The sequence below is a fragment of the Pagrus major genome, chromosome 18 (genome assembly GCF_040436345.1).
Source record: "Pagrus major chromosome 18, Pma_NU_1.0".
In the NCBI taxonomy this organism is placed as follows: domain Eukaryota; kingdom Metazoa; phylum Chordata; class Actinopteri; order Spariformes; family Sparidae; genus Pagrus; species Pagrus major.
Genome location: NC_133232.1, coordinates 32,203,032 through 32,228,138, shown reverse-complemented (window position 1 = coordinate 32,228,138; position 25,107 = coordinate 32,203,032). Strand labels below are relative to the sequence as shown.

Here is a 25,107-nt window from a genome sequence, read left to right as displayed (position 1 = left end):
CTACATATATGTAAAATAAATTTCTGTTACAAAAGGAATATATACTTATATTTTAAAAAAAACATCCTAAAACAGCTGGACACTGCAGATTTTAGCCACTGTTAGTCAAATAATGAATAGTCCATTGTTAGGGTCTGTTTCCAGCTGCACTTAAAAGTATTTATAGCAGCAATGCAGTGTTTGTGCAATCGATTCAAAATAAATTACAGCACCCACGTTCACTGTAATGAAGGAACATGTCAGCCACTGCAACACCGAGGCTTCATTAATGTGTTTTCATTAGCTTCTGTAAAACGATGGAGGTCCACGGCATGGAGGAATACAATCTCAGGTTTTGGTAACACATGCAGTACTTATCAATAGGATCAATTCTCTGTTGGTTTTGGTCTTTTCACGAAGAGACATTTCGAATTTCACCGCTGTTTTATATGCTGAGGGAAATGAAAAATATAACCGTACAACCGCATCAGTATTGATAAGTATATGTTTGGATCTAAGGGTTATACAGCTGAAAGTTCAGACGAACACAGACAGTTGGAGGATTAAGCATCCTTTAAATATTGGCAGAGGACTCGTTCCCATTAGATGTCATGGTTTTTACTGTGCTTGCTTTAAACTCAATCCTTATCTTTGAACTATTTCTATTCTCCTCAGCGTTATCTTTGATCTTTTGTTTAGTCGTAAAGCATAATTAGTTCAGCCATGAGCCAGCTGTAGTGGTAGGATCTACTTCTTGTTCAAGTATATTTAGCCGTCTCAATGCAGACCCCGGGGTTTTAATGATTCTGATTAATCCATGCTAACCTAGAGTAAATCGCAACTCTGTACCGCTCATGCGCACTAATTTGTAATGCAGTCTTTAATCTTGTGGGAGTGGGGCTTGACATCTCTGGAGTACCGGGCAGAAATGATGTTCGTGGGCTCATGGGCGCCACACTAATGACGAGGGCACAATGAGCTGCTGCTCGATGACAGATTTACATTCGTGATGGCCCGTTTCTATATGGACTCCAACTACAACCACCCCGGGCTTTTCCCCATGCAGCCTGAACTAATCTGCTGCACTCGGTGCATTCCCCATCCACTTACTTAAAACTCACATTTGTGTGTAATACTGCATAATATCCTTCTCTTTGTGATGTAATTCTGTTTATGGATACTGCATGATTAAAACACTTTCTCCAGCTACTAATTGCTACACCTGCTGTCAAAATGTCTTGACATAATGAATTGTTCAGCCCACACACATTATCAAGCAGATACTTTTTGTTGGAGCTCATCTCAGAAAATTATTCTTACAGTTAAAACTTGGGAATATTCAGTTTTAGACACAGATATGTCAAATGTGTTTAAGAGCAAAGAGGGTGCTCCGGTTAAACTTACTTAAGATTACTTTGAATGAGAAAAACGGTGACAACAGGGTTGTTATAATGTTCTCTCAGCCTTCATCCTATATTTTAATCTGATAATGTCACTGCCACTCTTGGGTGGTTGTATGCTATCTAATGTTTTAGATGCACCTCAATCCAGGGAACCCATGTAAATGCAGTCCTTAGTAGACTTAGTAGAAGATGGACTGGGATGCCATGTTTTGTAAATTTAACTTTGTAAAAACATGCTGGTGCCGCCACCATGACTCAAACGTTTAAAACACTCCCAGCAGAGCAACATGAGTGAAGAGGAAAAACACTCATGAAACAGAACACTTAGATCATAGAGAATTGGGAAGCTTTTGACAATCATAATCAGCTTTTACTCGAGTGAAGTAGAAATCAACTATCTTTCACAAGCCACAAAGATTTGATTGAAACAAGGCATAGAAACCTATCGCTCAGGGAACGAGCAACTCCATTGTGCACTGGTTAAAATGTGTGTTAATACTATGCTACACATGATCGACGATTCCATTCAGTTTTCAATTTAAAACTTTTTTTTTTTTTTCAGCACTGACAATTATGCCATTGTTGGACAATAGCAATTAACAGACAGGTAATTTACAATAACTTGACTTTGTTCTTATGGCTTTTTGCTGGTTAGGGTTTGGCAAGTTCAAATAATACTCACCAAAAAAAGAAGAAACCAGAGTTCAACAAAAAATACGACTCCTCTGGGATTCAACAACAAACAGCAAAAGTTAGAAATGTCAGTTTGTTACAAAGTTAGGTTTCTCAGATCTGTCCAGAGTGAACCCTCTTCCCAGAAAAATCAATAAAGGATCTCTGAAAAAGAAAATGAACCCGACTTTTCAGATCTCCTTCTTCTGTACCCGTCAGCCGATTGTCTTCATGCACACTAGGAGTGTAAAGTTTCATCGCCGTACCATTGAGATTTGGATTTTAGGCGGCATCACAAAGTCTGCCACGACACCAATTCAGCTGAATTCAGAGGGCCTGCAATCGATATGAGACGATAACATCTGGCCATTTCACATAGTCAGCGACAGAAGATAGGATGTGCATTGGACGAGCGCGAGTCAAATTGAAAATTGCAGATCCTGCTTCTGATTTTGATAATCAAAACTGAAAGCTCAGTTCAATTCATTTCACTCTTAGCTAAAACCTAAAGTCATCTGTGACATTTGAATCAATGGTGTCTTTAACTGCATACGAGTGTTCAGCAGTTACCTCCCGTTAGCTCTCCCCAAACATACATCAAACAAACACCAGGTTTCCAAAAGAGGCAGCTTAAATGGCAATCTCTGTGATAAGCCTGAAGACCTGACCCCCACCCCCCCCAAAGGGAGATGAATCTAGTGTAGAGTCCTACCCATCCTCCAGATGTCTCTCCAACCCCCTCTGTATTCAGGCCACCTTTTTCACGTCTGAGATCTGATATCAGTGCGGATTGCCTCCTGTCAGTCTCTGTGAAGCAGATCTAGCAGGATTTCTGATAGAGAGAAGGGACGATACTGACTGCAAAAGATTGCTTTGATGTGTCTGCTCGGGGGCTCGAGATGCACTGCAGCTTTGTCCTCTTACAGTAGTCGGCTCCTCCACCGCATAAGCTTTAGGTTTGTTTTGTCATGTGTCTCGACACAGTAAAGCGTTGAAATAATTATCCGTTTTTGTTCTCTTCGGATCAAAACGTGAAATACAGCTCATCTAGATTCATGCAAATGGAACGAAGCCCACATGTATACACACACTTCCCGGTTTCTTTAACAAAAGGTGTCAAAACCGATGGATGCCGATTTATGTTGTCGTTACACACCGTGCTGTAAGAGACACCGTGAACAAAGCTGGATGTTTGTCTCCCTCGTCTTCTCCATGTACTGTAGTCAAGGTAATGAAATACAGATTAGAGAAGTTGGACTGGATTTTTCATTGCAAACTAAATGGGATGGTAATTGCATGACATAATGAAGCACTACGGTGTGTGTGTGTATCCAGTACATAAAAAGAAGGCTTCACCAGTGCCTTCACATGTCGGGCTCTGCACCCCCTCACCCCTCCCATCCTTCTTTACTTTTAAACACCTCTGGGAAATCTCTCTCCAGCTGGATTCATATGGAGGGAGACAACAGTCTGTTGTCTACCTCCATATGAATCCACATGTAATTAGAAGCCATAGACTGCTTGACTGTGATGATTAATGTCTTCCATTTGCTACATGCACCAATATGAATATGGATAGAGGTGTCAGCTGCCATCAGTAGCAATATAAATCACATCCTCTGATGGCATATGCTTGTTTTCCTGTTATCTGCAGGTAATTTCCAGCTATCATAAGCCGTTTACTAACTGCTTTAAGCGACGTATGCAATGGTGTTTTCCCTCCTTAGCCTTCCATCGCTCTGACTTTCCTCTGGCTACTCCCTCATGGTTATTAACTGCTAACGGTTGCTGCTTATGGAGGAAGTAAGGTTAGGTGGCTTTCTCATTTTTGCCCCCGGGGGACCAAAGCGCCACAGCAGCTACTGCATTAAAAGAGAGACATGAAAAAGCCAAGGGCCAGTAGTCAGTGTGCGCTTGGCCCCAGTTATGGTCCACCTGTGCTTTAAACCAAGGAATGAAAGCAACTGGGGGTTTAGCTGTCAATCTGTACAGTGAAGTGAAGTTTCAGGCCAGCAGAAGTAAAGCAGATAGTCTTACAGAAAATGGTTTCCACAAAAAACACACACACACGCATAAGAAGACAGACACTGCACTCTGCATGACCCATATTTCAGGAAACGACAGCGAGGACGAAGGAAGTTGTAGGCATAGCCGCTGGCCTGTTTCGCTTGATCAAGCTGCTGGCTGGAACCAACAGCGTCATGACAAAGCCACCATGGAGCTGGGTCTACCAGGGATTTTCTGAATCATACCCACAAAGGAAACAACCTGACAATGTTTTGTGAAATGCTAGCTTCACATTTCGCTCATGCTGCTAATGTAGAGTTTCTCTACGTGTGAATGTAGAAGTTGATTTTGACCCTTTGATGAGGACGTGACTGTTAAGATGCAAAGATGTGAAGATCACTTTATCTTTAAGCATAACCAAACCCCCAAATAAATTGTTATTTAGAGTCCCTGTCAAGATCATTATTGAGAAAAAATAAATCCCTATCAAGGTGGTATTCAATATCCACTGTTTTCTGTTTCCTGCCGTGAGAACCTCACGCTGGTTTTTGTAATTATTCCCAGCTCAGAGAAAGTAAAGCATTAATTTGTAACTGTTGGCTCTAGTAAGAGAAATTAAAAAAAACTTTGGTCAAATCATGAAATGTTTTTTGTAAATGCAAATCCTTCTAACTAGCTACCACATGCCAACAGCCCTTTGATTTTACCAGCTGGAGACTGTTTTAAGTGAGTGCAGCGACCCGTCCCGAACTGCCAGTGAGGTTCTTTAAATATTGAACAGTAAACACCAGTTAACACTTTTTCTAAAATACACAGAATTCAGGTTTTTTTAATTAAATTAATTTGCTCAAAAGTTTTTCCCAGGTGGATCCTTTCATTACTACAAGTGGCCAGCTTGCAGTTCATGTAGTTACTTTAAAAAAAAGTGTCCATATCTGCCTCTAAAACAGAGAGAAATGGCCTACCCTCGACCCCCGGCCATCATTTCCAGGAGGACCTTCAGAAAGAACAAGGGGGGGGCATGAAGACGAGCAGGCGGGACAGGAGGCAAATGCCAAATAAAGGGGAAAGTCTTGCACCAAATGGAGTGAAGTTTGGAGCATGTCTCTTCTTCTTGGCACCCGTTTTATCCATTTTCAGTGGCATAAAATGGCCGAAGCGTAGTGACACAACACAGGCAGGGATTGGGCACACTCACCTCGCCTCTACCTCTGGGTTAGGTTGCCAGGTACCTCGACACACATCTCCACAAATTGTGATACTGAGGGGTTTTTCTGGCAGCAGGTATGAGTATCTATGACCTCATCTTAACCAACAGCAGTTATTTGCTGTCTGAAATAAAGCCCAATAAACCCTCTTGCCCCCACCACTAAGCCCTACCCTTCCATTTCTTCCCTAAAGTTGGAGATTTCAACGACTACCACCCCTTGTAACTTTGTTCTGACTGACGAGGAGCACTTGAAAACGAGGGGTATGGGTGAAAATGGCAAATGGGATTGAGCCAATGTACTAACGAGTGGCAGGAACTCCCAACATTTTTACTGGAGTGGGAAACATAACAGTTATGATAGCAAGCCCAAAAAGAAGATGACGGGCAGAGTGAATCAGGGAAAGGGGAGGCCTGACTCAATCCTTTTATTCAGCTGAAAACTCGGCTGAATCCACTGGGTAATGTCGAAACTCTTTAAGATTCTTGACCTTGGCAGCAGTTGAGATTCTTTTGTGAAAAATGTAAGAAGAAAGTCTCAAGTAACAGAAAAATTGACATGCTTGTTAGCAAATCTCAGGCAGGGTGGGAGTGTAGTGAAAGTCAGGTGTAAAATGAGAGCTATTTGAGGGGGGGTGTTTTCCATATTTAGACTTTTTATTCATCAATAAAAGACCATTTAAGTACATATTTTCACAATCATCGAGCGTACCACCCAGTTACTGAAAACATGTCTCATCCTGAAGAGAACCACAGGATTTGACACATTCTTTCAGGGAACAATGTGGGCGTCTTGTGGGGACGTACGGACAAACGGAGAGAGTCTCAACGGTCAAACAGCAAAGTGAGAGAAAGAATACATTCAGGACTCACGCTGCGTCTGTTCAACATGATAAAGAGATGCGTCTCCAGTGCTGTTGTGGACGGATAAGAAGCTCCGAGACTGAGTGTATGGCCCGAGATAACCGTGAACAAAGTATGGCCGAGCGTGACAGATACAGAAACACGCTAAAATCTTAAAAAGTCTGACATCCAAGTTATGTCCTCCGAAAGAGGCGTGATAAAATGTCAGGACACATTCGACTCGACTGCAGTGTCTACAGCCTGTACTCAATGTGACTCTAAAATCTGATGTCATAAAGACTGGGGCATTGAAATATTAGCTGGATTACCTTGGAACGACCGTTTCGTCTGTTTACCCCGACAAAGGCTTTGATTGAATTTTACTCCGAACACACAGTGACCACTGAAGCCTCTTATGTTTGGTAAACAGCAATTAGGTTCTGTTTCTTCATCTATCCTATATGTGGCAGTAACGATATGTCCCAAATCATAAGACATACATGTATTATTATATATTAACGGTTACTGTTAATTAATAAAACATCAGCCTAAGCACCAACATGATTTCAGCAGCTAATGACTAACGTGAATCTGTCCTTTCAGGGGAGGACAAATGCCCGGCAGGCCATTGATTGAATCAAGAGAAGGGGGAAGAGTTAATTAAAGGCTCAGGATAGGATCTAACAGACTCCCATACTGTGATAAATATGTCTCAGGCTACATTCAGAGTCTGAAACTTGACATTTTGTGCCAAGCCTGCCACACTGGTAATATGTTTAGTGTCCTCGTTCCAGGCTCCTAATTAAAACAAGGATGTATGCTTCTCCCCCAGACATTTGCTTGTGTGTTGAATCGTTTATAAGAAGCTACTAAGTAAGTGCATTTGCAATTGAAAGGCATCGAACTCAAATATTTTTACAATGACGTTTTTTTGCTTTTCTGAAAAGACCCGCACAAGATAGTTTGTCAAATAAGGAGGAAATGTAATCAAGGAATCGTGTTTCCGGTGTCACAATCATGGACTTTGTACGTCTGCCATCCTCAACCTCCTTCCTGCGACGCCAGGTTCATAAATACAGTATTTCCTTCAGTCGAAGAAACGTGTTGCAGTCACGAAATAATTCAAAATCAGTGACCGTGTACACAAATCCTGTCGATTATATTTCGTGTCAGTTTCACGAACTGCTGTGTCACTGTGTTGGTCAGTAACATGTGCTCTTTAAATGAATAAACTCACCAAGTTCACTTAATTATTTTAACAGAACTATGTTCAACAAGAGTATTAAAGGAACATTTCACCCAAAAAATGAATATTCAGTCATTACTCCCCCTGATAATGAGGTAGTCAGGTGAGGTTTCATAATCCACAAAACATTTCTGAAGTTTTACAAAAAAAAAAAAAAAAAAAATCAGTATTCTCTTGAGCAGCTGAAGTAGATGTGTGAAAATATTTTTAAAAATGAACCACCAAAAATATAAAGTGGATCCATACAGCTCGTCTGGCACAACCCAAGTCTCTAGAAGCCTTGAGATCCCAAACTGATTTGGAAAGACTTTATTTAAACCCTCGACACGCAGCCGAGCTAGTTCACCCACTTCAGATGGATTAGCAGCTACAGTTAAGATTTCGGCTTTGAAGGGGTGTAAATAACAGATTTTATTTTATATTCTTTGGTTATTTTTTATGTTTTTATGTTTAGATGCCCATGTAATTCAGTTGTTTAGGAGAATGCTGCAATTGAGGGTGAGTCTATAGACACTGCATTTTAATTTTTGGGTGAATTTATCCTTTAAAGGGTGTTTTTCCTATAAAAAGGATTACTTATGCCTTTCTCAGCTCTAGGCATCCACAAAGACAGTGATCTTTTGCTTCAGTGACAGATATTGAGATAATAAGAGCGACAGTAAGACTGTGAGGAGCTGGAACGTCTACATTTTATACTCGGCAAGTAATCTTTTACAGCAGTGCTACTGGTTATAAACTGCAAACAGCAATTACGAGAAAACATCCTTGTTGGAGTCAAAGTCAAGGCTGCATCCTTTTCAAAAGCATTCTCTCTATGAAGCCGTGAACCAGCGCAACCAAAAATATCCTTGGGCTTAGCAAAAAACACCTTTCAAAGCTCAAACTGTTGAGCTCTCCTCTTAATAGAAAACTTGGTTCAGCTACTGTCAAGGTTTTTTTTTTTTTTTTTACTTGAGCACACCGTGATATTATTAACACTGCATTTCACCTGTCAAGGACAACTAGCCATCTCACTAATGTGAGGAGAAAAGTCTGCCAGTGATCCACAGGTCACAGCACGAGGGATTTGTGGAAGTACATGATCTGTGGTGTTTTACCCTTGAAGCAGCTTTGCACTGTTTATAAAGTGCAGTCGCCTGCAGGCCACTTATGGCAAACAGCCATCTCACATCATCACAAAGTGTCAGGTAATGGACACATCCAGTACTGTATGTCCAACCGTCAATACAGAGCTATTTCTATGGAGATATCTTGCTGTTTGTGTCACTAAGGTGAACATCTGATTGTAAAGCTGCTCTTCCTCGTACACAAAACAACTCATTGTTGTCAACAAAGCATCTGTGGTGAATCTATGATTACGGCCTTGGCATGTCGTTTGATTCTTCCTATAGTGTGTGAGAGCTCTGTGCCACTAATTCATCCATTATGTGGGAGGAATTACACAGACTGCTGCATCGTATCCCAACATGGACTGCTCTCATCTCATGCTCCCGGAGAGAAGAGACCCTCTTTACTGCTATTGTGTTGTTTTTTTTACGAACACAGCTGTAATCCCCATCAACAGCACCCTCCGCCCCCCTTTACCACACGACAAATCACGCTTCGCTGGTCATGTATGACCTCGGAGGAAGAGGAAACGATTTGTTTGTGGTTTTGGCTTTTATTTGTGCCGCGGCCGGGCCTCGGTTTACTTATACGAGTGACCAGGGTGCTGCTGTGCCATCTCGACACAGAGGCTGTTTCTGAATCAATGGGCTGTTACAGCACAGCGCACCTGTGAAACAAATGAAAACGCTCCACCTGAGTGTCGAGTGCTGCAGGGATGACAGTTTTTCAGTAGGCTAACCCGGACATTAGCATCACCTTGCTTTCCTTGACAAAAAGCCGACGGGATTCTTCCATTGGATTTTGTATAATGGCACTCACATATTTTTTTCTGCAGCAAGATAGTCTTTATATAAGAGCACCACTTTATGATTTTTGAAGCGTAAATGTGATCGCCAGAAGTAAAAAGCTAACGCTAGGCTGTAAACAAACTACACAACGATCACGACTTCAACGTCACCACCACAAACGGTATCCCTGCTCACTTTATCCAATCAGGACAGAGAACTACATAAATCGGCCGTCCTCTTCGCTTCTTTGCAGCGAGCAGGATCCTCCGTTAGCGAGGGGATCGCTAACGGCAAAAATGGACAGGAAGCTAGTTAAAACGATGACAACGCTTACGGCAGCTTTAAGTAAGTAAATAGAGTTTTCTTGTTCTGTGTAATGATGTTTAATGTCAACAACAATCTCTGTGGTCTAATTTAGCCACTTTTAAAGGCACGTAAAAGATTCAGAATTCACACGTCCGTGAGATATTTACTGATGTATATAATGTAATAGGAAAAAACACAACCTCTTATTTCAGGCATCAACTCAAAAACCTATTTAAAAAAATTAATTGACAATGAGCGAACCAGAAGTGCAAAAATTCCAAGTTATTTCGCGGTTTTAGGACTTTTTCTACATTTTATGTAAAAATTCATTACATGGGTTAAACAATAACAATAGGTTTTGGTTGAGGTGTAAATTTAACTTTGAGTTAATGATTAATAAGTGCAGTATGCTTTACGACTGTAAGCCTTAGCCTGCAGTTTTTGGCTGATAAATTACAGGCCCCTGTAATTACTGATTGATTGCAGGGTGGTCATTCTTAATGGTTCAGTTAATGTGATTTTGATTCAATTACAAAGCAGAGCTTCAGTGCGACTTCACTGCTCACTGTTTCTTTTTGTCTGACCATAAATTACCAGGTCTGTTTTTTTTGTGTGGACCGGGCTTTCCCCTTCACCCGGAGAGGGAAAGTTTAATCGTCATGGACTGTACGGTCAGACATAATGACATGATGGAGGGGTTTGCCATGTTCCCCCCACTTCATGTCCCTAATTGCAGAGAACATAATGACCTACAGCAGAGAACCTCAGCCAAAGTGCTGCTCGATTCAATAAGTGGCCATTTTAATCTGCCGGGGCCACAGAAGAGTGGAGAGGGCCGGCAGATTGCATTACATCACCGCTGTGTCACGTACTTTGTTGCCTGGATATTGACGAGACTCAAGAGTACGTAGCGTTGGTCTGATGTGTGCAGAGAGTGGAAGAGGTTGGAACAATCACATCCTGCACATCTACATTTACCTCCACCTCCGCAGTCTGTCTGTACTTCCTCCTGTACCCGGAGCAAATAAATTAACTTTTGACTACAGCAAGTGCTGAAAGATCTTTTTCCAAACCGGCAGTCTGACTGTAGATTTTGTCCGTGGTCTAGAGCAAGGAGAAAACTGGATTTTTATTTGTGTCTCTCACAACGACTAGCACTAGAATGATAAAGTGGCACTAGCTTTAGTTTTAAGTATCAACACAATGTCACCTAATGTGAAATCGACCCCGTGTTCCCTTAATACATTTTATGACCTTTTGTATTGTCTAAATCTGCAATAATTAAACTTTTCTGGCCACAAGTTGTCGACACAAAAACATTACACTTCTCAAAATTAGTTAGGGATATCGGGATACGAGTGCATGTACAGTCTGCTTGTGCACGAGACCTGACAAACACTGTAACATTATTAATTCACAATCATCACAACATTTTTAAGGAAAAGAGACACTTTTATTTTGCACCTACATAAAAATATTATCAATACGACCTTTAAGCTGCCAAATCTTCCTCTATGGTCATAAGCTAGTCACTGTGATTGTCTGTCAGCAGTTAAAGTAAAGCAAACTGAGTTTATTAGAGCTTTTCTACTTTTAGGGGCTCTTCTGTGTTGTCCTGGAAGCCAGTTGGTAAACTAACCTTAGCTACTGTTGCTCTCTGGCAGTGGAACGGATAGAGAGGCATCTGAGACGAGGCCTTCAAGGACGTCCATAAAGTCACATCCATGTTGCAGAAAGTCTTAAACGAATCATCCACAGGCTCGTATAGACAACTTTTGGCCAATAAAAAAAAGTGAGTAACATTTTAAATAGCTACAGATAGTTACCATAGCGCCCCTTTAATACAGCTGTGCTAGAAAATGATGCTTGTTAGAATGAACCAAAAGTAATGAGCTATAAAACAATGAGCTGAAAGATGCTAAAAAAGTTTGGGAACTTCAGAGTCAGGTGATAATCCTCTGTGGGTCTCTGATGTATAATGTGTAAAGGGTCACTCAAAGTCAGAATAAATCCATTAAGTAGCTTTAATTTGGTGTATTTTTGCCAAAGCACAGACCCACATCACTCTTGTTCCTTATCCTAACTCTTTTGTTTATCATGTAAACCTGCTTGCATTGCAGTTCGCAGGCTGGAGCAGTTTGTGTCCATGAGGTCATAAATTTAACTCAACACTTTATTTGACCTGTGGCACAACTTTTTATCCTGCGTGTGTGTGAAAGCGAGTGGTGTGTGCAGGAAGCACAAAAACCACATTTGAGCTGAACCTCTGTGAATGCATGCCTGAAAAAGGTTTTAGTGGTTCCCTGCATGACCAGTGGACAATGTTGCATTTTAATGCTCTTCCAGCTCGGCATTAGCCGGCTACATTTCCACAGAGATTAAAAGTTTACCCTGAGCTGACGCCCATCAGTTACACTTCATGATGCATTTATTATTCTGCGGCTGGTGGGGTTTTTTTTATTTCAGCTGGCAGCAGAGAGATGTCACAAACGCATGGTTTTAATGTGGGCAAGGAAACAGGCAGGGAGAGAGACACCCAATTCTCAACCAGGCTGAAAAACAACCTTTTTTATAAAGATGTGAGAGTATAGCTTTTACAGTGAGGGCGTGACTCCTAAGAAGAGCACAAATTGATTGACATATTTCACCTTGAGGACACAAGTGCTGTTTTTATCCTCCGGCATCAGCGTCTCAGTGAAAATTACTCCCTTACGCTGTGCTCAGGGAGGTTGTTATGCACATTTCATATAAGAGAAACAGAGAAAGGTCATATGTGGTTTGATTGAAATGGGCAGAAAACCATCAGTCACATCTCTCAGCCGAGGTTGTCAGCCCAACACTGAAGGCGCTGGCTTCACTGCTAGAGACCATCAGTAAGCTGTCACCTCCACCATATATCCAAACACACATTTAATGCCCACTGAAGGAAACGGCCAGATCTTGTGTCAGACGCTGCTTTCTTGTCTGTGTGCTCAACAACTCTCTTTTTTATTAAAAGTTTCTCATGACAAATATTTATAATGAGAAGGAACGTTAATTAGTTTTGCTTGAAGTGAGTGTGAGTGACTTTTTTTCTGCTTGCAGAGCCACTTACAAGGCAAAATTAAAGCAGTTGTGGAAAAAAATAAATCCAGAAATTCCTCTGAGAACGAGCAGAATAAATAATGACTTGCTCTGAAGTTTGGGTTGAGAAAGCTACGATTAAACCTTCAGAATATCCTCGGTGGAATTGAAAGCTTACCAGCCTAAAAAAAAAAAAAAAAAAAGATAAACTCCTTGTTTATCTTTTGATGATTTTTTTCTTTGTGTTTCCTCTCGTCTTTGTCTTTCATTGATAAGTATACCTTCTACTGGTGTTCTTCATGGTGGCTGTGGAGAGCAAACCGTCTGTTCGACTCTCGTCTCCAGCTTGGCTCTCATTTTTTAGTCATTAACTCACGTAAACATCCCATCTGTCCTCCTTTCACGCTTCCTTTTCGTCAGCGCTTCTTGCTGCTCTAGCCTGCATATCAGCCAAGTGTATGGGGATTTCCTGTGTTTTCCGAAAAGGACAAGAGGGCCCCAAAAGTGTCTGTGACACTCGATAACTCAAGGTGAAATCTCAGTAACGTTCAGTGCCTTTTTTTAGTAGAAAAAACAAATTAAACTCTGCATGTTTATTGTCATCTGTCCATTTTTCCCTCTTTGTTATCTGCAGCTACATGTGACGCCGCTTAAAGTTATGAAAAATGTTTCTTCTTTTTCTCGTTTCACCCCGAGTGAAAGCTCAGTTACAACATTCAGAACCAACTCACGAACCAGAGTCTATTACCCACGTTTTCACATGCGAAGGGACGAGCCACATCTTCAATTCCTTGTGGATTGTGAAACATTTAAAAATGAAGGCACGCAATGTTTGCCTTACTCTTCCCTCGGCTGTTGACTAGCCTCCAGATATGCAACTTTGCTGTTGCACATACTTCCATACCAGCTGGGAATACCGTCAGAATTAAATTAAAATCTATCACGACACAGATTGTGCCCTTGCCGAAGAGCCGAGCTTTTGACGTTTGGACTGGCTAAACTGTGTTTACTTGTGTTTCCTGTGATGGACACCATTTTTCTACTGTCGACAGGGGTTTCTAAGAAAAGGCCTCGAAGAAACATCCCGTGTACTACGAGAAATTTGTCACACATATTATTGGCTTTGCTTTTTAAGTGAAGGTGGCTAAAACAAGCTCAAAGATCATGCTAGCTTCAGCTAGCTGTCCGTTAGCTCTGTCGCTAACGGGTCAGATTACAAAGACAAGTGTCAGAAAACATATTTGTACCATCGACTCCCATCTCACAACTGTCTGCAAACCATTCCTGGGTTTGCACCAATGGGCAAAACAGCTAATAAGCTTCAATAGTTTCTACCTTATTTAGATACTTCAGTTCTCCGACCCCTTAAAAAGGTCAGTGCAGCCATGTATCACAAAAGGTTGAACTTGACACAAAAAAATTTGCATGTGTTTACTTTGTCCTGTCATTTCGGTCTCCTTTTATTTGTGTTTGTTGTGTTTTCTGTGGCGTCTTCTGCTCCTGTTTCCCCTCCTGTGTTTCCTTGTGCCTGCTTCTCCCTCCACACCTGCTCTGCATCAGCTTCATTAGCCCCGTTCCAAATATTTTCCCAGCCCATCAGCTCCTCTCCTGCTCCCTTTCCTTCACATCGTTCCCCTCACCTGTGCTTCACCTGCACCTCACCCCCCCTCGTCAGAGTAGTTTGTATTTAACTCCAGTCATCAGCGAAGTTTCAGTTCGCCTGTTCCTGATATTCATTTGGGAAGTGAAGTTCTGCCGACCTGTACCATTTGCTCATCTGTGCTTAAAATGAGAAGTTGGTGTTCGGGCACAAAGTTTACTTTGTTCAAGGACAGTTGTCCTAAGAGACATCATTTGGTACAAAATGTTATCACCCATTCCTCTTCACACTGACCAGAACCAATCCCAAACCTTCTTCACCTCCCTGCACTTCACACTCTCCAACATGCATTTTTGAAAACCGTCAGGAAGCTGGAAAAAAGCTCAAACAGGGAGCAAAATGAGGCGTCTAATTTCCACTGATGTAATGCGTGATTTGGATGCTCAGTAGGCTCATCATTTCCACCAGCTTTTACTGAAAAGACTGCATTGTTTGTTAGAAGACACTGCTCACCAGAGTTAACAGCAAACAGGGACGTGAAACTGGAAATAATGAGCTCTCAGCCTTAAGCACAGACTTTTGGAGATTGGTGCAAACTGGGGAGTCCAGAAGGCTTTGTTCTCCGATTCGGAAATCTGACATTTTTAAGTTGATCATTTAAGAAAGCTGAACATTTATTAAACAAAACTGCAGCAACACCGGGAGGTATCTCAGTGGCATACGTGTCGTCTTAATTGGGCGTCCCTGGGGAAACAAGAAACCTGCCACCGAACAACAAAATGGGCTTCGATGCAAATCTGCAAAAGTCTTTTTTCTCAGTAAAGTAGGTAAACTCTTCCAGTTATGAGAGTCAGAATGTCTTCATATCATAATTCTGTCACAGAAACTTTCTGAAGACGTCTTGAAGTAAAGCAATTATACACTTGAATTAAGTCATTACCGTTAAGAGGGAAGATGGTATGCCTCCCACAAATCTACCTCTTTGATTCACACAAACACACTCACACACTATGAAGTGGACGCCCACTAACCAGGCGTTTGACGGCCCAGTTCCATCGGATGATGGGACTTATTTCCTGATTTTTTTTTTTTTTCCAGATCTGACTCATCATCTCTCACTGACCAGAGGCAAGGACAGCAGGGTTTCCTTGATGTGATTCTCTGCCCTTCAACTTCAATGCATTCACCACGCTTCACTCTCAATTTGCCAATGAACAGATACACATCAGATGACCGGAGGACGTGGGTACAGTCGCACAATTTTGTGTGTCCACTGTTGTGATCTACGCATACCGAGGAAGTCGGCGTGTGTGATTGTTTTTGAGCTGGATACAACATCTTACAACAGAGTGAACAAAAGTCTCTGGATGTTCACGTCTGAAGGCGCCAGAGTACCAGAAACAAAAATCGAAAGAAACTGCTGTTCAACACCCCACTGTGAGCCCCGTTTGTTAATGACACTACACACCAGATGGGAGAGTTTGCAAATCAGAGTTAAGTATACAATAAGTCAAGTGTCTTTAGAGACCCCGACTGAGTGTTGAAAACTTCGACTGGGGCGTCAACACATGGAAATGTGTTGGTAGCAGTTACTCAAGAACCACCATGTACAGAGGGGAAGCTGGCACTGAATGTTTGGTCAGATTTGTTAACTCCATACAAGCAGAGATCAGTCAATTAATTAATAATTGAGTTAAATAAAAGTGTTGCCAACTTTCACTTATTGGCAAAACAAAAATGTCAAACATTTGCTGATTCCAGCTCCTTAAATGTGAGGATTTCCTGCTTTTCTTTGTTATTCATGGACAGTAAATGAAGAGTCTTTGGGTTTTGGACTGTTGGTTGGACAAAATAAGCAATTTGAAGACGCTACTTTGGGCTCTGGGAAATTGTGTAGTAGAAAAGTGTTACTGATATCTCAAAAAAACAACACATCGTCCACAAGTTTAGAGGCTACAGAAGCCAACTGGCACTGGATGACTAGAGTTTGACCTGTACCCTGACAAACACTATGATTCTCTTGGTGGCACAGCGCATGGATTATCCCTTCCACGCAAACACACCAACGCATGCTGCGGTCCAGTCAACCTTCGAATTGGTCGGGATTTCCTCGTTGAAATTTCCAACTTCCAACCTCCTAAGCATTCCAGTTGCACAAATGCCAAAAGTTAAGAAAAACCTTGGCTGACCGTAACAAAACAATGTCACTGTGGCAACTGAATCCTCAGCAGCAGAGCCTCCTCGCATGAATGGATGAAACAGAGGAGGGAAAAGGAGACATGGAGGTAACAGACGCCGTTATACATTTTATTTTAGGAAACTATACATGGAAACTTCTCTAAATATTCCACTGACTCGCCTTAAACAAGTGCTGTAGTCTACAAAAACACCCCACCCACTTCCCATGTGTGCTGCTGTTGTTGTGTGAAGTCAGACAACTGCCAGCATTGATGGATTTGAGTTTAAAGTAGAAATTTTGACTTCAAGTGGCATTTCATTGTACTTTTTTCTAGCAGGAAGGAACGCAGCATAATTGCACAGGTGCTTGTTATATTGCTGTGTAATAGTGAGTGCCACCAGCCAAACCTTGATGTTGCCCCCTACTGACCTGGAGTGAAACTTCAAAATCAGTTTGTGAAGAGAACAAAAAAGAACATTTTAGTTTAGTTTGACCAACAAGCCAACGATGAAAGCCGACGCAACATCACTTTGGCCATGAAAAGACCACTTTGCTGATGAAAATGCTGTAATTTAAACAAATACTGTTTTAGATTTCTCCCAAACGAACCGGCTGAGAAAAACCCACATGCAACAAAACTGGGTGGCAGGAAAAAGATTCAGGAGAGCAGATAGTGGGTCTCCTTTCAAGCTCAAACAGACCTGAAGTGTTGCTGCTGCAACACAAAACACACACACACACACACACACACACACACGCGCGAACACACACACACACGCGAACACACACACACACACGCGAACACACACACACACACACACACACACACACACACACACACAGGTCTCCTAACCCTCTCAGACTCTGATATGAACTTTATTCATTCCACCTTTTCTGTCCTGTTTCTCATTTCCTCGTGTCGACGACCATCCAGTCCGAATCCTATCACCCCGACCCAGCTTGTGCTCTACTTTACATGAATCTCTTCCAGCACTTCCTGTCTCTCTCTCTCTTCATCTCATCTCCTCTTTACTATCTGAACCATTTCTCTCCATCTCACAGCACCGTCCTCCACTTTACTAATCTCCCCGCCGCCTCGAGCTAAATGAATCACCCTCTGAATTTCTTGTTCGCGTTTCTCTTAATCCCAGTTTGCTCAATTCCCATTTTCACCCTCCCCACATCAGATTCTGCCTGTCTTCTTTTACACCTGCCCTCCTCAATCCCTTCCCTTTCCCCCTGCCTACATGGTGAGCAGAGAGTCTGGTAGGGAGAGCAGAACATTTCTCAGAGGAGGGTGCTGTCAGTCCACTGCTCTCCAGGCTAAGAGCTGCTCTCCTCGCCCCCGGGTTCACGGAGTCGCGGCTCTGTTCTGCTCCAGGATTATGCAGATCTTAATTCCCTTCCCGCTCATACCTGAGGTTGGCAGGGCATGAAATAAGGAAAGTGTTCACTGCAAATAAAAGTTTTCGCCACCAAGGGGGATAGAGAGGGGGAGGAAGAGAGGACAGAAGGAAGGAAGGAAGGAAGGAAGGGGGAAAGGGAGTTTGGTAGCTGGTTGATGTTCTGAGGGAGGGAGGAAAAAGAGACATGAGGTTTTGAGGAAGGACAAACAGAGAGAATGAAGAGGAGACAGAGGGAGGTGGGTTTTCCGTTTTCTCGATTGGAGCTTTTCCCCTTTTTCTTCCAATAATTTGTCACCAAACACTTTTCTTGCACACATCTGGCATGTATGACATCTCTCAGCATGAATGAGATGTTTCCAAATGACCTCGTTGCTCACATGTTGTCGGTAAATTGTTAATCGCCTCATGAATATGATATCACACACTAGAGTCTTGACGTTTCACTTTAACCTACTCCCCCTCCCAAAAAGCCACCTATAAATCTGCGATCCAAGCGGGAAATCCACAGGTAGTTTGCCACCAGGGGAGGTTTCCTCTCGGCAGGAAGACAACAAGGTTTGATATCTGATGGTGTTTTTTGATAGTAGCTTGTTTGCATGAAGGCTGATTGATAAATTTGAATTCATAAAACTGCAGATTTTCGAAGTTGGCGACGACAGATGAGCGTTTTGCTCCGTGCGTAAAATGCTGGATTTTCTTTCCTTTTTCTTGAAATCATGCGCACGTCCCCCCTCGCATGAACAGCACTGAAACTGGCTTTATTTTGTCGTTCATCTTGTTAAATGGTGGCAAGCCCTGACAAATCGATGGGTAGTTGAAGGCAGCTTAAACCCCGTCCCTTCGCCTCAACAACAGCAAAACAAACAACGCGAAAGCTGCGTGAAGAAAATCAAGCGCAAAAGTCAAAGAAATGACAGATGTGAAGTGCGAGTCGACTCCACTGGACTAAAAGTTGAAGTCAAGCAGCTGATGAGAGAAAACAAGTCGCACACGCGCACACACACACACAGAGTAATAATAAATGCCAGTGCGCGCCTCACCTGATAAAGCCTCCTTGGAAAAAGCAGAAAGACAAGACATACAGAATCCGAATGACCTGTGGGAGCATCCTCTGGCTCAAAATCTCTCCCTCAGTCCCGCTGAATAACTTGCAGTGAAAGAAAAAAATAATAATTTCGGGGATAATCAGCAAATCCACTGAGCAGCTGGCGAGACTGGGCTAGAGGAGGAAGGCATCGTCTCTCTCAGTGATCCAAGCTTGTCTTTGGGGAAACTTCTCCCCCTCCCATCAAGTCCAGGGGGCTGCACACACACACATCCACACAGCAGCAGCAGGGCTCTCTGCTTCAGGCGCGGCTGGACGGCACTGGTCACTAAAGGAGGCAGGCAGTGTGTGTGTGTGTGTGTGTGTGTTGGTGCTTGTTTGGAAAGGGGAGTGTCGCGTGTTTGCGTCTCAGTGCGTGTGTGTGACACGCCTGGTTCTCATGTATTTTTCCCCCCTCACTCCCAAAAAAATTTTTTAAAAAGAGGGTGAAGATTTAAAGGAACAGCAGCTTTTGTTTTGAAGGCAGCCTCGTGTCTAATTAGGAGTTAATCAGGGTGGAAGGATGACTGCTCTGATGTGTGAGTGTTGAATGCATTCTGAGCAATCTGGAGTGAAACACAGCTAAAAATAAAAAAAATCAGTTACAGTGGGAGGAGACATAATGTTGGAGGAGGAGGGGAGTGTGTTCATGTGTGCAGGAGAAGATGTTGAAAGGAAAGTTAGATTCATTTAGAGATCCTGACTCCACAAAAATAATAAATTTTTGGAGTTTTGGGGGTTCTTGAGTGTTTGCCAAGAGTTTAAAATGGTTTGAATATGTACTGGGCATCAAGCTCCCCACAGCTCCACAGATTGTTATATCGTTTTGATCTTTCAGCAGCAAACTCTTTTTTTGGCAAAAAAAAAAAAAAAATAAATAAAGAGCCGAAGAGTAGGTTTGTGCCGGTGTAAAAAATGTTTTAATATTAAGCCAAAAACTGGATCAGTAACACTGAATTTTACCATTAGGTGTCTCTTGAGTTGAACCCAATGAGATCCCATGAATGAGAGCGCCACAGTACTGTACGTCATAATTTCTCACAACAACCGTTCCACTTAATTTGTCTTCTTCTAAAGTTTAACATAATATAATAAATAAACTAAGACTTCGGCCTCATGCACCATTTCACGTTCGTACAAAGCCTTGTTTCGACCTGTTTAGCAGTGCAACGCTCTGCATCCCTGTAGGCGTTAACTCGCTGCTTCTCCACACAGGGGGAGAGCCGACGGTCATCTACGGCAGGTAACACACTGACTGCAGGATAAGGAACTCATACAACCCCACAGCAAAAGACCTGAACTATCACTTTAAGCTCGTACACTGGACTGGCAAATCCTATCCAACCCTACTGTGGAGCCAGATGGGCTCTTTTTTGGAGACTATCACTAGAAGTTAGGTGGGTTAAATGTAGGTCTGAGATCCTACAAATTCGGCTCTCCACCGTGAAGGTCAAACAATTATCCGCCATATTTCTTTGAGGAAATGCTGTTGGTGCATGGTCACTTGAATTTTACCAGTAACTACAAATAGTTATGAATAAGCATGAATTTAGCTTTCACTTGTGACTCACAGCGACTCTGACAGGAAGTGGTCCAGTGGTTTTCTCAAACTGTCAGGATGTCTCAACACAGTATGCCCATCATTACTCTGCTCATGAGAGTGGGCTCCATCTCCCCGATCAGATATTAAATCTCCTTGTCGATCAAATACCTACTGGATGTCTTTCAGACACGCAGCGTCTCAGGTTATACATCAGTGTATGTGCACCTTCAGGATCCATTAAAGTCTCCGTATGTTAGAGATCACAGGGCAGTCGCACAATGTGACACATCACTCACAGGGGTCTGACCGACAAATTGCTTCTGTTGCAGTCATTCGTCTCCCCGAGTGGCTTTCCTCCCAGCAGATCCAGTGTTTCCTCGGCATGCAGAGGTGTCACTCTTTTCTGTTCTCTTTATGTGGGAAAACACAGCAGATTAACCTTCACCTCGTGCAATTACTCAATCTCCTTGTTCCTCCGTCACTGACGCGTGGTTATTAAAGATGCATTGGATTTCTCTGCTCTTATGAAGGACTGAAACATCATAAGCCTCTTTGGCTTTTCAGTCTGATAATTCGTTTTTTATTAATATGAATGAAATGCTGCTTGTGTGTTTGGCTCCGCTATATGAGCTGGCAGGCAGACTTTATTGTAGCAGCAGTCGAGACATCTGAAATGTTATATTTATTGAAAGAGTTTATTAGAAATGCACACTCTGACACTGGTGTCACCTTCCGCTTCTTCTCCGCCTTCATGCATTTATTTTTATTTTTTGCCAGCAGTAGAAACCTGAGAGGCCAACTCAAACAGCAGTGTGGCAGGGAGAGTGAGCAGATGTGGTGGAGAAACAGAGGAAATTAAAAGATGAGGGCTTCTGCTTTTGGCAGCTGAACGTTTGTCGCTGCTTTCTGAGACAGTTGGCGAGCAGCGGAGCTCTAACATGAGTGCTGACATCTGGGTCCAGAGCGCGTGTCACCTACTAACAGGCCGCTGTCAGCCAACAGATTGTAATGAAGGGAGCTGACCGTAATAGGTGGAATATTCATGTCACAAGACCCTTTATCGCGGTGCCATTTTTGTAGGTTAGTTGTAAGTTCAAATAATATTTCACCAAAAATGAAGATTCTTGCGTTCAACCAAAAAAAAAAAAAAAATCACCACCCTTCAAAACAGCAAAAGATAAAAATTCAGTTTCTTCCAAAGTTTGGTTTTCTCAAATCTGTCCTGAGTCAACCCTCTTCCCAAAGAAATCAATAAAGGATCTCTGAAAAGAAACTAAACCCAACATCTCCATTACTGTTGTGAACTCTGTTACCGTAAGTGCAGGTCCTTAAAAGCAGGATTGGCAATTTTCCCAGTTTGTTATTTCTTTAATTGGGATGAATTAAATTAAAAGCTCATATTGAAATCATGACACCCCTAATATTTACAGACTTGTCCGTCTGTTCGTTACTATAGAGAAGATGCAAATCTTGAAAGAATGGTTCAACACTTGCCGAGAGTTTGATTAGATTAGAAGACTCCATTCAACACCCGTTCAGTGATGCTGCATTCATCTGCTCCTCCGATTGTTAATAATAATAATCTCCTGTGAAACCAGTTGTTTTACCCTGTTTTTTTTATTGAACAGATGAAACCAACCAGATGTACAGCACCAAATGCAAATATATAGTCTCATTTCAGAAAAAAAACTTTTTAGCCAAAGTTATATTATACAGGAGTAAAAGGTGCATTTGTTGGTGAGTATTTTCAGCAGCACAATAATACACATTCGGTGTGTTAGTGTATATACTGCAGAAGGACGGTGGTGTATGTGCGGTTGACATACAGTAAACAACAGTGCCCATATTCCCGGTAATGAAGGAACATGTCAGCCAGTGCAACCATGTGGCTCATTACTGTGTTTTTGTCTTTTAACGCAGGAGATCTGTGGTATATCAGAGCTATATCCCGTTAGTAGGATCAACTCATCACAGGTTTGGATCTTTTCATGGTGTTTGTTGATAATGAGAAAAATATGTAATACCTTTTTTAAAAAGGAGACACTCAGTCTGTAAATCAGTCCAAATCATAAATTCATTGTTATTTAATGATCTGCTGTAGTAACGAAATCCTCAGTGTTACTTGCACTTCCAAGTTTTTTCACACTGCAACATGAAAATAAACAACTCTGCAAGAAGAAAATAAGCCACTGATAAGCCACCTATGTGATATGTGAAGTAAATGCTGAAATGTCAACCCTTTTATCTTGCGTGTCACTCTGTAACCTCTTGCCCTGCCCTGATCTCAGCCTTGTAGATTAATGGGTGGCGTCCCCATGAAAGGTCAGATTCCATCTGTGGTGATCACGCTGGCCTTTTTCCCTTTCACCCCGACATCCGAACAGAAAGCGTTACTTGACCAACCCTACCTTAATATAACCATGAGCCCTGCCTCTGTTTAATGCGTGGACACATACCAAACTTGACCTTTAACACAGTAACCTAAGGAGACGGTGTCTGAGATGACGCGATGTCTCGTTTCTTTACTTGTGGTCTAAAGAATGAAAGAATGAGCCTGTGATTTAGACTAGAAACATACCAATAGATTTGAAACTATGTGTGTAATACTACATCTACTGGCTGTCCATTATGTTGTCATCCTGTCCAGCATTCTTACATTTGCTGTGAAAGTGTTTAGCTGCCACAGTTGTTCCTCAGAGGGTTTTTAACCCCCATAGTCCCCGAGAAATGGCTGCTCAGCCTGGCACAAAATCCCAATCTCAAAACCTCCCCTGAGGGACTGACCTGTGGCTGGAGTAGCCTGTTTGTGGCCTAACCTCTTCCTTATCCTCAGCTGCAGAGTAAATAACGTTCTGCATGGCTGTAGGTCTGGGTGAATACAAGAAGCTTTGTGCAGTGGTCCGTGCTGTTTATGGCCTAAAGACGTGATTATCCTCAAAATGTTTACAGAAACTTACATGGAGACAAGGTTAAGGTGCCATCCTCTCTGGTTGCATCGTGTCTGTCTGGATTTGATGGGACTTTCTAACAACTGTCCGCTTCCATCAGTGTACACTACACATGTTTCTGCCTGCCATTAGACAATGGTAGATAATGTGCAGCATGTGGGATGGTTGTTCTGATGAAGCTGACAAAGAAATGGGCATGGCTTATTCAGGGCGTTGCTTGTAGAGTCTGCAAGGCTGCAGCTGTCCCTAGCACCTCCTTCCCAATGACAACATTGATGTGCTATGATTGGTCAGGTATTGATGTGTAACCCGTCATCTCTCTTGGCCAAGTCACAGCAATCATGACTCTATAATCGTCTGACACAGTGACACAAACAATTGTGTAGTCTAAACCCAGCATTAGTCTAACGAATGTGTGGTATTCAACACAAAAAATATCACAGTTACAAAGTGCTTTTAAGATGCATATTAAATGTAGTACAATAACACAATGAGTACTTATTTCTCAGATGGAAAGTCAAAGTTTTTTAGTCAGTTATTCTTCAATATATTTCAGTTTGTTCTTGTTTGGTTTGCCTTGATTTTTTTCTTTGTACTTCACATTTTCATTTCATTTATTTATCGAGGCGTCTTCTTTGTTCAATACTAGCTTGGGCATCTTGCAGTCTTATTTTTTTCCCCCAATGCTTGGACCTTAAAATGAGTGCCGTAGTTCTGTGTGGAATTTATGTTGAACAAGGCAGTGTTAGATAACTTTTTGTAAGTTATCAGCTAACGAATTGTATTGGAAAAAGTTTTTGATAAGCTGTTCTAAAAGGAGGATAAACCCATTCAAGTGCTACCCACCTTTCAATGAAGAACGTGCTTGGCCATATCTAACCTCCTCATACATAAATATGGGACTCAACCCATTTCAGCCTAATCCTCATGCCCTTTGCTGTTTGCTCAGTCATGTTTTTTTAGCTCCAAAAACTTGACTTCAGACAAACTTGTTTAAGAGAGAGGTTTATTTTGAATTCTATTTTTAAATCATTTGATAACATGTATTAAGCAAACAGGGGTGATTTCTCCCCCAGGCAGACACTCTCCAGGTTTTCACAGATGTACAAAGTCAAAGAATAATCCAGACAGACATGACCACCGGTCTGCATGCATAAAGCATCCATTCAGTTTGTACAGCCAGGCAAGGTAGACGGCCAATCCAAAAAAGAAAGCTGATAGGCTTCGACAGACGGACATGGCTGCCACCAAAGAAATGACAAGGCAGTACAGAGTCAGGCTGAGTCAGTCAGCCAAATCATTGGAAGATTACAATGTCAATGTAAGTTTAAACACAATATAGGCTCCACATGTTATTCATATTAGTGGTGCTGAAAGACTCTTTTATGATTCCCGAGCACGAAGTTCACTGCAGCCCTCCATTTTCTTCCTCACAGAGTTAATCTGAAGGGAAGAACTGAAGAAAAAGGGGCTTCATTTGTGTTTAGAGGAGCAATTTGTAAGATATGGCTGGAATTTAAAAAACACATTGACTGACATCATCAGCAGAATGTAAAAAAAAACAACAGTTTTGACATCATCTCCCAGACATCTATGCTAACATCAGCTGGTAGCTACAGCAAAGAGTATAGTAAACAGTTGGTGATATTCTGCCCTACTTGTTTGGAGTGACCTTACAGATGTGGCCATATGTTGCACCTGAATTTTATTTTAGTACCTTAGGTCA

At 42.0% G+C, this 25,107-nt stretch overlaps 1 protein-coding gene across 1 annotated transcript in view; it reads right to left on the bottom strand.

Annotated features, from left to right (window-relative positions):
• glra4a (glycine receptor, alpha 4a) overlaps window positions 1–19,049 on the bottom strand; it is a 48,276-nt gene extending 29,227 nt beyond the window's left edge. The window contains exon 1 of the mRNA XM_073487111.1: window positions 18,847–19,049. Within this exon, the coding sequence (XP_073343212.1) occupies window positions 18,847–18,914 (68 nt within the window). The 5' untranslated portion in view covers window positions 18,915–19,049. The remainder of the gene's footprint in view (window positions 1–18,846) is intronic.
• Between the last annotated feature and the right edge of the window lie 6,058 nt (window positions 19,050–25,107).